Here is a 13730-nt window from a genome sequence, read left to right as displayed (position 1 = left end):
GCTTCAAGTTAGAGTTGCAAACGTGTCTGTTAGTGACAGAGGACAAACAATTACAGGTTCAAAGGGCTTGAAACTTTTTGGTTTAGTATCCTGTGTGTCTGTGCACCTGTAACCCAGTCAAGGAAAGAGTTAACAGAAACGTAGTGTTGACCAATCGGAGGTGGTTGTGCCAGTCTCTATCTAATCTGTCAGAGGGAGAGCAGGAGTGCGGTTGTGAAGTTTAACGTTGGTAGTCCCAAGAGAAGAAGTTGGTAATTTCTTGGCGCAGATTAGAACCCAAATTGAAACGTAAACACTAAAGTTGCTGGACTCCATCATAATATCCAGGATATCACTCTGTACGGCTTCAGAGCATAAATACTGATCAACCTCTGTCTGCTGATGAAGACTGTGAGATGCAGTTGAAAGCTCAGGAAATACAAGTACACAGACTTTGAGTTGATACAGTACTTAGATTCTTTTTTGTCAAATTCAACCATTTTTGTCAAAGATATACAGTACAGTACATTTTTAGCACATTTGTATCAGAAAGACTTGCAGAATTATTTGGTAAGGTTGTAAAGACATGTTTTATAAGAAATAAAAAATACTCGTTAAAAATTATTAAACTTAAATATACTTCTCCCTCATTAACAAAACTGATTTTCAATATATATATATTTTCATTTTATATATATTTTAAATTCTGGACACAAGATGTCTCCTATTTCACTGTAAAGTCAAGTCTCTGTGATGTCGAGGTTTCAAGTTTCCACGTCACAAAATCAAAATCTGCAGATAAACGATTCTGCTCAGTGAAGCTCAAACATCTGAGCGAAGAAATAAAACACATTTTTGAGGGCTTTCACTTTTACACATAAGGGAAACCTGAGCAGTAAAACAAGCTTTTTGCAGTTCATCAAGACATTCCAGAATCCAGCCAATTAAAAGCTGGTCATGTGTACAAAAAAGTAACAAAGTAAGTAAGAAATAAAATAAAATATACAGTGAGATTCCTGGTAATCTTCTGTAATCTGCCAACTTTTTGTATTTTTATGTAAGTTCTAAAGATAGTGGTGTAACACGCTTCTAGTGAAGCCCTGTCCTGGTCAATCAAAGTGACAGATTCTAATAACACGACGATGATTGATGAAAGATCTTTAAAGTGTGTTCATTTGTCATTTGTTTGAACGTCTTCTCTTGGCTGGTGTGTCTGATGATGGTCCACTCTTCCTTTTTGCTCTAGTAGTCTCCTTCTTCTGTTTTCCTGTTAGTGTTCAATAGACATTAACAGAACAAAACTGAAATGTGTGGTTGGCCCAGTAAAACATATTAAAAAGGATTGGTTCACACTTTTTCCAGTCAGTGTTGAAACAATATATTTATGCTGAGCTGTCACGATAGCAACAAAAACAAGACATTGCATATACTAGAAACACTGTGACTGTAACTCTGCTGAAGCTATTAATTAGCTTCTTCTTGGCGTCGTAACTTTTTGGAATTCATCTTTGCACAAAAAGAGAACTGTGGATTTTGTCTTCCATCACTTTTATAAAAATTGCTTAAGCAGCCAGTGTGGACAGGAGTAGTCTCGCTTTGCCAGACCCTCCTCCAAAGCGCGCTGAAGGAGGGTCTGGCTGGCTACTCCACATAGCATTCGGGAATGGGATGAAAACGTGCTCTGGTTTAATGACATTTCTTTAAACCAATCAGAATCGTCATGGGTGGTGCTAAACTTGGCACAGAGCCGCTGCAAAATAGTCTTATGAGAGAAAACTCAGATTGGACAGATAGTCTAGCTAGCTGTCTGGATTTACCCTGCAGAGATCTGAGGAGCAGTTAACCATAGTCCTCATAAATCCACCAAATTTACAAATTCCAACACAAAGAAAGCAGAAGGAAACAGAAAATACATGCATCCGGTGGAATTTCCTGCAGCGCCGGAGCAATCCCTGAAGTGGAACGCGAAGGACATATACTAGGACAGGAGAGACCATTTAAGCTCCATTGTACAGACTGTGACGACAGGAAATTTTCAGTAATGAGAACGCATCATGGACAATTTATTGTTGTGTGCTACATGTGTGAAAGGGAAACTTTGGACAATCTCCGGAGTTCATATGCAAAACGGATCAATATTTCACAATAATATTTGAAATTTGTGTTTCAGAATTTTGTTTTTCTTCTTTTTCTCTCTCCCATTAATCATATCACGACCCCTGAGATTAATCAGATGACCCTTTGGAGGGGCCGGACTCCTAGGTTGGGAACCCCTGGACTAAACTAGCTAACTCTGTATAAAGTAGTTAAAACTAGCTCTACCTCCAGCAGCTACAACAGTACAACAGATAGAATCACTTATTAGTCATAGAAGATATATTCTTCTGCAGGACGAGTACTTTTACTTTTGATACTTTAAAGCAGTGGTGTAGTCTATCACTAGTATGTGATATGCAGGTATACGCTGTATACCCATTAGGAAAGGTCAAATATTTTCCGTATATCCACTTACAAAAGCCCGAGGATACGTAACGATGATTGTTTTGTGACAGAACTTTTACACTTCATAAATTCACCCCGTCTGTGTTGCGAGTCGTGTAGTAACAACAACAAAGTTGCTTGGCGGTCACTCACTGCGCAAATGTGAACTGAACTAATGTGAATGACTATAGACTATAGGAGATATAAAACGAAAGCGAACTCAAACTATACTCTATCAGTGTTTTCACAGAAAATGAGCCAGATGAGGCAGATGCTATACGCGGCAACGTTACAAAATACGCATGCGGTGTCTAAGGCATGGATACCCGACCCGAGCCCGACGGGTCCCGACAGGTCCCGACGGTACCCGACGGGCCGGGCTGGGTTCGGACAGATATTTAGAAATGATGGTCGGGTTCGGGCCGGGCTCGGTCACATCAGCGTGATAAGGCATTTGTTGTAAAATGGTGCTGCGGCTCCTTTAAGAGAGTTCAGTGTGTGTGTAAAGTGGGCAGAAGAGAGATAGAGAAAAGAGGAAGCAGACGTGTAGATGCGACTGGAGCAGAGTTGGTGAAATAAGTTTAAGTTTTGTACACAGTGTGTGCGGTGTCCGAGATAAACCCCAGACTGAAAACCAAGTTCATTCATCTGCTCACCAGAAACGGGATTTTAACCCCCTGGAGTAACGAGTCTCCCCTGGTTTTCTGATCACGGTCGGAATCGAAGCAAGCAGGAAAGGTTAACACATTGAACATTTTAAATTAAACAGCTTATTAACGTGCGCTTGTTCCCCCGTGTGCGCTGATGCGCTCATCTGTTGACATTTCCGAATGCCTTCCAGTTGCTTAATAAAAGCATGCTTTCCACACAAACAAACGTACATGTGTCATTAGTATGAGAAAAAAAACAACGAGATTTTAACTGTGTCGGGCTCTGACATAAATATCATAATGCCTGATGGGCTTGGGTCGGGTTCGGTCACGGCTCTGTCGGGCTCGGGCCGGGTTCGGACGGAAAAATTTGGCCCGATCAAGGCTCTAGCGGTGTCGCTCTGGGACGTGCTGTTCTGGGATGGGAGAGTATGAAGCTGGGATGGAAAAATCACATTATACTCACTACAAAAAACAAGACTACACCACTGCTTTAAACCTGATGTACTCGAAATACTGAAAAAAAAACAAAAAAAAACTGCGGGCTGGGATTGCCTCCATACAGCTCTCACAGACCGTTTCCCAATTAGAGCATGTGAGCCGAGTCGGGTGGTGAAAATACTCTGCTCAATATCACTCCACGCTCAACTCAGATTTCCCTATTCAAATTGCTCCAAAAAAAGAAAAATAAGCTGCATAGTATTAATCAGATGAACGGTGCCATGGTGGCATGGAGAGGGAGGGCGGGCGGGCGCCGTTCACTTGCATGTACTGTGCTGCAGTAACACAGAGACGGACTCCGGCATGCTTTCTTTAAACTCATGGTGTGAGCGCAACCGGAGCGAATTTTGGAGCAGGGGGGGAGGCGACGCTCCAACATTTTTAACTGCGCTCCATCTAAAATCCTCCCGCACGCTCGCGCTCTAGATGCTATGTCCCCAATACTTGAAATACCTAGGTTTTTTTTACGGCCACAAATAATTCAAGATTGTGATTGATCAAATTGAAATGATCTTTGAGTTCCACTCTAAAGCATAAATACAGTATACAGTATGTGTCACTGATGTCAATAAATCAAAATACCTTTCTTCTGAGGCGTCTTCCCTTGTCTCGATGCTTTCTGTTTCTGACTGGTTTTCAGCTCCACCTCCACAGGGTAGTGGTCGCTGATACTCAGAGCCTAGGAAACCAAAAACAGTTTAAATAGTGACATTATTAGTGTTCTCCTTTAAAATACAATAAGCTGTCAGTCAGTCGAACACAAACAGTAGTCTCACTTCGTTATCCGTCAGTTTGAACTCTGTCTGGAAGTTGAAGGCCTTGGCCGAGCCGGGGACGATGGTGTCCAGCATGCTCTGGCCGTACACCACGATCCTGTTGGTAGGAAGTGCATCACAATCTTTTAAAAATATTAAACAGGCAAAAAAAAAAAATCTGCTTAGATAGTACTGTAGCACTGAGATGTGCATTACCTGTCGTATGTGTTGTCATTACAGTTACTAGAGGTCGTGTCGACATCATCGGCTATCAGCCAATGATAGGGAGCAGAGGAGATGCGGATCTTGTCCTTCTTCTTCTTGGAGAGATAACGGCCATCTGCATTAAAGTCTCCCAAAATCATTATGTTCTGCAAAAGAATTAACAACACAACCAAAACTTCACGTTAATCATACTGTAGGTATCCAAAGATGTAACAATACAGTTGTTCTAAAGACGCCTATAACTAAAGTTCACCTATTACTTATTTATTAAAAGTATAAAAAGTATTACCAGCAAAATGTATCCACAGTAAAAAAGTACTGATTATGCAGAACGGCTCCTTTCAAAGTGTTATATTGTTATAGAACATATTATTATATTATTCTGTTATGAATACATTTAAGAGCATTTCAATTTTCTAGTTCATCAAAGTGTTAAATAAATGTAGTGGAGTAAAAAGTACAATACTTTCCTCCGAGATGTAGCGGAGTAGAAGTATAATGTTTCAGAAAATAAAAATACAAAAGTGAAGTACATATAACTGTTTATCACTCCCTACAGTCTACGATCCATCCACATGATGTTCACTACAATTTCATACAAGGTCACGCCCATTTAGAAATGTAAGACACTTGCTGCTTGAAATGCGGAAATTAATGAAATTAACCATGGAGTATCTTTGGCTAGGGTTAGTAAAACATTAAGGATTGGCTTAAAATAAGTACCCTGGTTTCCTGAGCGAAAGTCATGTATTTGTTTTAGGGATGCACCGAATAAATATTTTTGGGGTTCGGCCGAATACCGAATCCACTGGTTAAGATTCTGCCGAATCCGAAACCGAATACCGAATCCTACTCCCATCCTCAGTCCATTAACACAGTAAACACATTAACACATAAACACATTAATGTATGTAATGTACCTGAAGTTGCTGCATTTTGGCTGCTGTCTGTAGATTCCTTCATGCACAACTCATATTCTACGCAAATGTTTTAACAGCGGCGATGTTGTGTATTGTTTAGGGTCTTTGCCACCACGAGACAAATCGGCATTGCAAATTGAACATGTAGCTGGACTTGACTTCTTTTGACTGAAAGTACTGCCAAACAACACTTTTTCTGCTCACAAGTTCCATTTTCACTTTCTCACAGCCTTTGCATTGAACGGTCCACCTACGTAAAGACCTTCCCGTAATCAACGGAGCGCGTGTAGTGCAAGCGTAGGGTTCAGTTCGGTGGAAAAAAATTCTACGGTTTGGCAGAAACCGAACCCAGTCAAAAAGCCCAATATTTGGCCGAATCCAAAGCCGAATCCTGGATTCGGTGCATCCCTGATTTGTTTGACCCATCCACTACCCAAACCTGCCTCCTTACGCTGTATTTGGCGCTCCAATTCTTTGTCACTTCCTTGTTTGCTCTTGCGATAATGCTACGACCAAGAGAGGTCCGCGCCTAACAAGAAACGTAATTATGAGTCATTAGGAGCTGCTCGCACAATTGATGGTCGATTTCTGGGTGATGAAATTCTGCAGATGAAGTATTTGAATACATGTACTTAGTTACATTCCACAAGTAGAATGTGACTGTGGTTTACCAAATCCAAATAATTTAGGCTCAATATAACAAATTTGGAAATTCAGGAAGTGTAAGTAAAGTAAAAAAACGTAATCATATTCTTGATGCATTATTGTGTCTTCAGTCGTAAAGACATTAAAGACAAATTAAACTAAACAGTCTTTTCTTTTTTTTTCCATCAGACCCAGAGCAGCATTGGCTTTGACAGTATCAGTGATCATTCCTTGATATAAACAGCCATAGACTGATTAAAGGCTGAACTGTCAGAGAGCAGAACATTAAAGAAAGAAAACACCTCTGTCTCATAGGAACTAAGGTTCAATAACTAATTATAAATTCTGGACCAAACAATAGTGTATTACAATATCCTGGCCTATGGATTATTTCACTCACCCAAATAACTTCAAAATCAACATGAAGACAATGTTTGCTGCAACATGAAAAATTGTTCTGTTCAGTTGGAATAAGAGGACCTCTGTGTCAGGCAGTAAATTTCAGAGTTAGGAAGGCAACATTCTCACATATTTGCATTTATGTGGCACTTTCTAACAGAGTCAAGCAATCAAACCTACATCAGTTTTCCACTTCTTCCTGATAGCATCGACCACATCATGCAGCTCGTCCAGCTCCTTCAGCGAGTCGTCTGGTTTGGTGTGGACTGGGATCAGAACCAGGTCTTTCACCACTGGAATACACCGGTACAGTAAACAGACATTTAGACACATTTAGACTAAAAGTATATAATACTTATAGAAACATACAGTATGTAACACATACGCGTAGATGGACAGCTGAAGCGCAGGACGAAGGGCTCTCTGGCGAAGGCGTCCAAATCTCCAACTTGATTATCTTCATACTGGTAACAATCTTTCAGTGTCACATCAGCCTCTCTGAGACGCACACATATAAACACACACATAAGACATTGATGTGTTTGTATGCATGCTACACTTGGACTGTAAAAACAATGGACAAAGATTCCAGGTCTGAAAAGTGAAGCCAGTGCTGAAGCTCCTTAAACTTGCATTGTATCTAATTTCCAGCAGAGGGCGACTCCACTGGCTCCAAAAAAAAGTCTGTTTCTATAGAAGTCTAAGGGGAAATATCCTACTTCTCTCTTGATGTATTACCTCAGCAAACAATTTCATAACAAGTTTATGACCTCAACGGCTAGCTTCAAGTCTTCTTCAATACAGCATGATGTTTATTTGGTAAATTATGGTCCCATTTATTTTAAAATAGACGATAAAGCAGGGCATGCTTTAGGGGCGTGGCTACACACCGACCTGTCAATCAGGACAGAGGCTTAGCAATGCTAAACATGGCACGGTGGGCATTCAAATAGACCTGAACTTGTTTTGGGGTGTTGCCCATGTTTTCATCTCAAACTTTGACCCTCTCACTGTGTGTTTTCACTTCATCAAAGTGAATTGGAAAGTTTTGGTCACCTAAAAACTGCTTGTTCAGGGTTCTGCCAACTGAGCTAGCTAGTTACCGCTAGCATTAGCTGGTAACTTATGGGAAAGTTTGCAGATTGTCTGTACTGTCGTACATGCAGGTGAATGGCGGCAGTACCTAGAGGTCTGCGTTTACCCGCCGGTAAATCTTGCTTCAGAAGGGTTCAAAAGACATTGATGGCAACGGCCAAAATGCCAAACTCGAAGCATAAAAACAGCAGTCTGCAAACCAATGAGTGACATCACTGCTGCTACGTCCATTCCTTTTACAGTCTATGGTGCTACATGAACCTCTTTCTGATTCTGCAAGCTACATGTACCACAAACTGCATGTTAAACCCATATATTTACATCACAACAATTCATAATAGCTTTAATTTGAGAGTGATGGTTCACCTGAGCTGTCTTACCTGTAGAAACAAACAAAGCGCTCCTTGTAGGTGTCTCGTCCAAGCTGGCCACTGGCCTTCATGGAGTAAGGACGGTCTCTGTTGGAGCTGAGGGAAACAGAAACATCATAAAAGTTAAGTTACAAGAAGTTTGCTAGTGTCTCAGGTGTGATGCTAAGAGTAGGCCTAGCTAAATCATCAGTAAGTTCTTTGGGGGCTGTAGTAACACAGCCTCTCGTTTTTTGCTTAATGCTGTCCGTCAACTTCTTTCAAACAAATCGACTGCACTTTTAGATGCTTAACTTGCTCAATTATAATATTCTGAGTTGGTAAAAATTGAATTGTAGAAGAAGGAAATGAAGCTCAGTATAAGTTCATTCAGGAAGACTTCTATGCTTCACATTCCTCTCTCTCCCAACCTAATCAGCTGCATTGTCATCAGCTGAATGTCGGCGTTTACTCTTCCAGTTAAACCAACCAGATTTTGCCACAATCTCTGTGAGCTATCGTGTTGTTGCATTCAAACTTTAAATGTGTTCTACTCTATGCTGCTGTCAGTTGTCATTTCAGGCAACATATCAACCTATCATAGACCATGTTTATAAAGCTATAGTGAGTAGTTTCTGTCTCCCACATGAGGAATTCTAAGTAATGACAACAAAACTGTCGGCGCATCCACATGATACAAGCCTTCTGTTACAGCGCACCACCCCCACCCCTCCCCCACGCAGTTGCTAGTAGCCAAGGAGGACACGGAGGATCAAAAACACATGATGGACTCTTCAGAAGAGGTCATTATCTTCACTCGAGTTTCTGTGTGCGAAAGTCGCCAGACGACACAATCTTCTGAACATAGCCATACTGAAAAATACAGATTTGGCAATGGCTTGAATGTAACAGACGTCCATTAATATAACCAAAGTTACGCACTAAACTTACTAGTTACTTTAAACTTATTTCACTTTTAAATAAAGTCTCTCCCAGTTGAACTGTGTTACATGTCAGTCCTTCCAGAAAAATGCGGAGTTTTTTTTGTGATTGTTGCGGGCAAAAATCCTTGATTATGCAGCACGTTTTCTTAAAAAATGCGATGGAATATGCGGGATATTTATGCAATTTTATGCGATGATTTTATTGTGGGAACTTGCAAAAATTATGGGAACTTGCAAAAACTGCAGTTTCATCATGGCTTCATCGCGGGGTTTGCAGCTTTTTGATGATGTTCACGCCACGTAATTACGTCACTTCATAACATTCCCATGGCAACAGGGGAAAATGGCTGCTCTTGTGTGAAGTAAACGCAACATTTTTCAACTTTCTGCTAAGATATATGTGACTTTTTTGCAACGAAAATGCGGGGATTATGAAATCATGCAAGCCCTGCATATTTTGTGCGGTAATCGGCAATTTATGCGGCGAAAGCATGGCGTATTTGAAAAAATGCGGCCCCCACATAAATATGCAGACTTTGGCTGATTATGCATTGAATTATGCGATCGCATAATCACGTTTTTCTGGAGGGACTGACATGTAAGACATTTAACTCACCTGTTCTTGTTGAGTTCTTTCAGTAACTTCTCCATCGCTTTACCGCTCGTATCCATCACCTCCAGTATCACCACCACACTGTACCGAGACATGATCTACAGGAAACACATCCACAGTCAACATGTTAAAATAGAACATACTGTACTGTATGTTGTTATTATCATCTGTATTCTCTGGATAAAATCAGAATGAAGGAGTTACCTTGGTAAGGTGTTTAACGACCAGCTTGTCTGTGACCTTTTTCATTCCCAGGTTTTTGGCATTGAAGGCTGCGATCTTCATTTTGACTTCAGATGATTGCAAACGTTTTAGAGGATGAATGAACTAAATAAGTAGGGACAGAAAATAAATGTGGAACAGAAATTGCGGTAAATGCAATATGTGAAACCAAGAAATAAGCTTTGGAGAAAAAACAGCACGAGGGCGAAAACACCGTGATTGGCGTGGAAGAAAATATTCTTTCAGGTCCAAATTTGCGCTGGTTCAGATGAGTTTTATTCACTGCTCAGTGGAGACAGAAGTCCACAAGACGGCTGTAGAATTCTCTCTGAAGATCAACATTCAGAGCAAGGTTTCATACTGTCACATCAAGGCTAAAACAATGGGTTTTGGGCTTGTGTATTTAAGATGTCTGAGTAACAACAAGGGTGAATAGAACTCAGGAAAAGCAATATCTCTGTCTGCAGTGGGGGTGTGACAGGTCTGGTAAATGTAATTCCCATGTTCTCAAGGACTATCATCCTGGATGAGTAGGTCAACAAAAGAGCAACAAAATGTTCTCACTTAAAGGTAAAAACACAAGTAAACGTATTAATTCAGAGTGGCACATTTATGGAGATTTATATTATATGTTACATTATAGGATTATTTCATTATAACATAAGCAGCATTTTAATGTTGGAGATAGTTGAGCTTTATTGAAATTTCTAACTATTTCTTTTTTTTATCTATAATAATGGGTCATATTGTATAAGATGATGACATGTTTTGTACAAAATGTCTTCAGATGTCAAGTAGCCTTACTAACTACAGTAGTAGTGCAGTAAAATAACAATATTTCCCTCCGATATGTAGAGTAGAAGTGTGAAGTGTAAAATGGAAATACTCGAGTAAAGTACAAGTAGGCCTGCTATGCATAAAATGCACTAGAGCTGGGCGATATGGAAAAAATCTAATATCACGATATTGTTGACCAAATACCTCAATATCGATATTGCGGAGATTATTGTAGGGTTGACAATTGGTGCTTACAAAGAAATATTTACACAATGAGATTTTTGATAAATAATCATCATTAATGTGTATATAATAATTAAGTGGGTAAAGGCAAATAATAGAAAAACTAGAACAGTCTGGTAAGTTCAAATTTTACTGTAATCCAGCCATTAAAACCATATTGTGTCATATTACGATATCCAAAATCTAAGATGATATCCAGTCTCATATCACGATATCAATATAATATGGATATATTGTCCAGCCCTAAAATGCACACACAAAAACATGCAACTATTTTAACTGTCAGGACTCCCACGATCTAAATGCTTCATATGTTACCGTTACACATTCATTTAATGTTACACTTAATAAATTATACAAATATACATTATGTTATAGGACAACTTAGTATCAAGTATATAGTATCAACGTTAATGTTGCTGTGGTGTCATCAGCGACTGTAAAAAAAAAAAAAATAGGGTGCCACACGGTCCACAAACAGCAGTTTAGTTTCATTTTGGACATTTTAAGTTTAAGCCAGACCTTAGTATTCAGGTTTTAGTAAGAGCATGAGTTCCAGTGCTTTACTTTAGAGAGGTTTTTAGTCCATAAAAAAACTAAAACAAACAAGATTAACTCACCGGTTTGGTTGAAACACGCAAAGTTGCTACTGACTCTTCAAACAAACTGCACTCTGCAGAAAACTGATAAGACGTGTTTTGACAGGAAGTGTCTGTCTGTGTTGACCACAAAGCGCACACACACACGCACACACACACACACACACACACACACAGTATGCAAACTATTACCAAAGGCGTTTAAAACCGAAACACGGAAGACGCTCAAGGATGTATCTATTATATTAACCTTTTAATCTTAAAAAAAAGAAAAGAAAATCCCCACTTCGCCACTAAATGAAATGTTTTAATTATTCATAGCGTCTCTGGCACAGGCAGTCTTTTGCGATGTGTTCACATCGCATGTTCATCAAAATAACTATTTATCCGTCAGCAATACTTCCTCGTTTGTTCCTGCTTGCACAATGGGATGTTTTTTAGGTGGGCGCGGTCTGCCCCCAGGCCATGCCCCCCCCCCCTCCCCCACTCCGCCCCTCTGGTCGCAGGTAGCCTACAGGTGGTAGGCTACAGACAGACACTACTCGAGAGTAAAGAGAAGAAAAAAAAAACTCGCTTTGGGAGGAGTTTTGTGCCCGCAGCCATGCTTAAACATACCTCACATTAACAAAAGAGCACACATCATCACCTGTTGTAGCAGCACTTCACTGGTTACCAGTCCAGTATAGAATTCAGTTTCAAATCCTGGTCCTTACTTTTAGAGCCCTGCACGGTCAAGTTCCTCCCTACATCTCTGACTTGATACAGCTTCATACTCCCACCCGTAGTCTGAGATCATTAGGTCAGAGGCTATAAGTTTATATAGTTATAGTTTATTATTTATTAGCTACTAAAGGGGGTCGGTCATTCATTCCAATCAGTGGCTCCTAGGCTGTGGAATGACTTTCCTCCCTTTCTGCGTTGTGTGAATTCTGTCGAATCTTTTAAAAAGCAATCGAAGACGCTGCTATTCAAGCAGGCTTTTAGTTAGTAGAGAGGTCTTTATGGTTGTTTGTTATGTGTTCTATTTGTATTTAAATGTACTTGTATTTTTATTTGTTGTATTGTATTACATCTTATTGTGAAGCACGTTGCGATTTTTATCTGTGAAAGGTGCTATACAAATAAACTTACACATAAGAGATTTGTGTTATAGCATGGATTGAAATTTCCAAACAGTGGCAACACTATTGGGATAGTGGAAAAAAGGGAGACGCTTGCATGCAATACAAGCAAGTACTGTACATTATCAGTAAATTGAGAATTGGTCACTGTTACGGACTCCCTGCCCTGCTCTCTTTGTCCTCTGTTCATCTCAGGTGTTCCTGATATCTGATTGAGGGTGGATATAAAAGGCTGGGAGACAGAATGGAGCAGCTCTGATCACCATTGTCTTCTGTTGTTTTCTGTTATCTTCTTTTGTGTTTCATTGCTTTGAGGATGGAGGTCTGGTAGTCTAGTTTTTGTGGTTTTTGTTTCCGTTAGTTGGTCACTACTCTTTAGTTTAGGGGGGGGGGGAGTTCTGGGTCTGACGGCCCTTGATGGTTTGGCTCAGGCTTCTTCCCTTCTTTTGTTCTCCAGACTCCCATAGTTTTGTTTTAATCAATAATAGGCTAGTTAATTTGTGAATAACCTTTCATTTACTTTAACTATCCTCGGGTTTGGTGTTATTAGATATATTGACGGTCACATTTAAATTGTGCTTGTTTGCTGTGGCTGTAACAGTCACAGTACATTGATCAGTACACTTTTTATAATAGGAAAACACCCAACGGGGCACTGCAGTCTGTATGAGGAAAAGGATACTGTGGATCATGTCCTGATTTCATGCAGGAAATCCAATCAAGTAAGAGGGGTCATGTTCGCAAGATTCCATAAATTAGGACCAGTGGAAATCAGGTTCAAAGAGGGCCTTGAAAGTGGGGTTTCCGTAAATGGAGGCAAACATATATTAATTATCATTGCAGAGATGGGGAACAGGACCTACCTTTTGTCTTCTGCATTCTCCTTACCCTTGTCTCCTGTTCTTCCCTCAGACTCATCCCCCAGAAACAGTCCCACAGACCCAGCCCCCAAACCCCATCTCTGCAATAATAATTAATAAACGCTGGTTTAAAGTACTTCTTCCCGCCTCTATGTATTAATGCTCATGGGTAGCCTAAATGGGTTCCATTCAGACCTTAACATTAAGTATTTTACTGTTATATGTCAACAAGATTCAACAAGACATTTTCACCTGGCTATACCCAGTGTTTAGACCCGTTGTGGTATTTATGCAAATTACATACGTAATTAGATTATGCACCGTTTGCCCATGTAAACAAACTATTTCAAAAGA

The 13730-nt window shown here is 40.0% G+C and overlaps 1 protein-coding gene across 3 annotated transcripts; it reads right to left on the bottom strand.

The window, feature by feature from the left end:
- Nucleotides 1-436: 436 nt before the first annotated feature.
- LOC116034531 (deoxyribonuclease gamma-like) lies at nucleotides 437-11886 on the bottom strand. 3 transcript variants are annotated; one of them, XM_031277232.2, is made up of 11 exons: nucleotides 11796-11886; nucleotides 11417-11469; nucleotides 9759-9844; nucleotides 9558-9652; nucleotides 8031-8117; nucleotides 6944-7053; nucleotides 6736-6851; nucleotides 4583-4737; nucleotides 4388-4484; nucleotides 4194-4290; nucleotides 437-1246 (listed from the first exon to the last, which is right to left on the bottom strand). In XM_031277232.2, exons 3-11 carry the CDS (start codon nucleotides 9837-9839, stop codon nucleotides 1158-1160), a joined length of 927 nt encoding a protein of 308 aa, XP_031133092.1. In that variant the 5' UTR covers nucleotides 9840-9844; nucleotides 11417-11469; nucleotides 11796-11886; the 3' UTR covers nucleotides 437-1157. The 3 variants fall into 3 exon arrangements, with proteins under 3 accessions (XP_031133092.1, XP_031133090.1, XP_031133093.1); XM_031277230.2 differs by having other exon boundaries at nucleotides 9759-10104; nucleotides 11796-11885; XM_031277233.2 differs by lacking the exon at nucleotides 11796-11886 and adding an exon at nucleotides 11588-11605.
- Between the last annotated feature and the right edge of the window lie 1844 nt (nucleotides 11887-13730).

The sequence above is a fragment of the Sander lucioperca genome, chromosome 6 (assembly GCF_008315115.2).
Source record: "Sander lucioperca isolate FBNREF2018 chromosome 6, SLUC_FBN_1.2, whole genome shotgun sequence".
Classification (NCBI taxonomy): Eukaryota; Metazoa; Chordata; class Actinopteri; order Perciformes; family Percidae; genus Sander; species Sander lucioperca.
This window is presented reverse-complemented; position numbering and strand designations above follow the sequence as displayed.

Bases quoted from the DNA above. Each gene is read 5' to 3' on its own strand.
- LOC116034531 (XM_031277232.2), bottom strand. From the start codon at position 9,839: ATGAAGATCGCAGCCTTCAATGCCAAAAACCTGGGAATGAAAAAGGTC. The intron at 9,653-9,758 runs GTAACTCCTTCA...TGTTTCCTGTAG, and splicing joins TCGTTAAACACCTTACCAAG to ATCATGTCTCGGTACAGTGT. The intron at 6,852-6,943 runs CGCGTATGTGTT...ACCGGTGTATTC, and splicing joins GCGCTTCAGCTGTCCATCTA to CAGTGGTGAAAGACCTGGTT.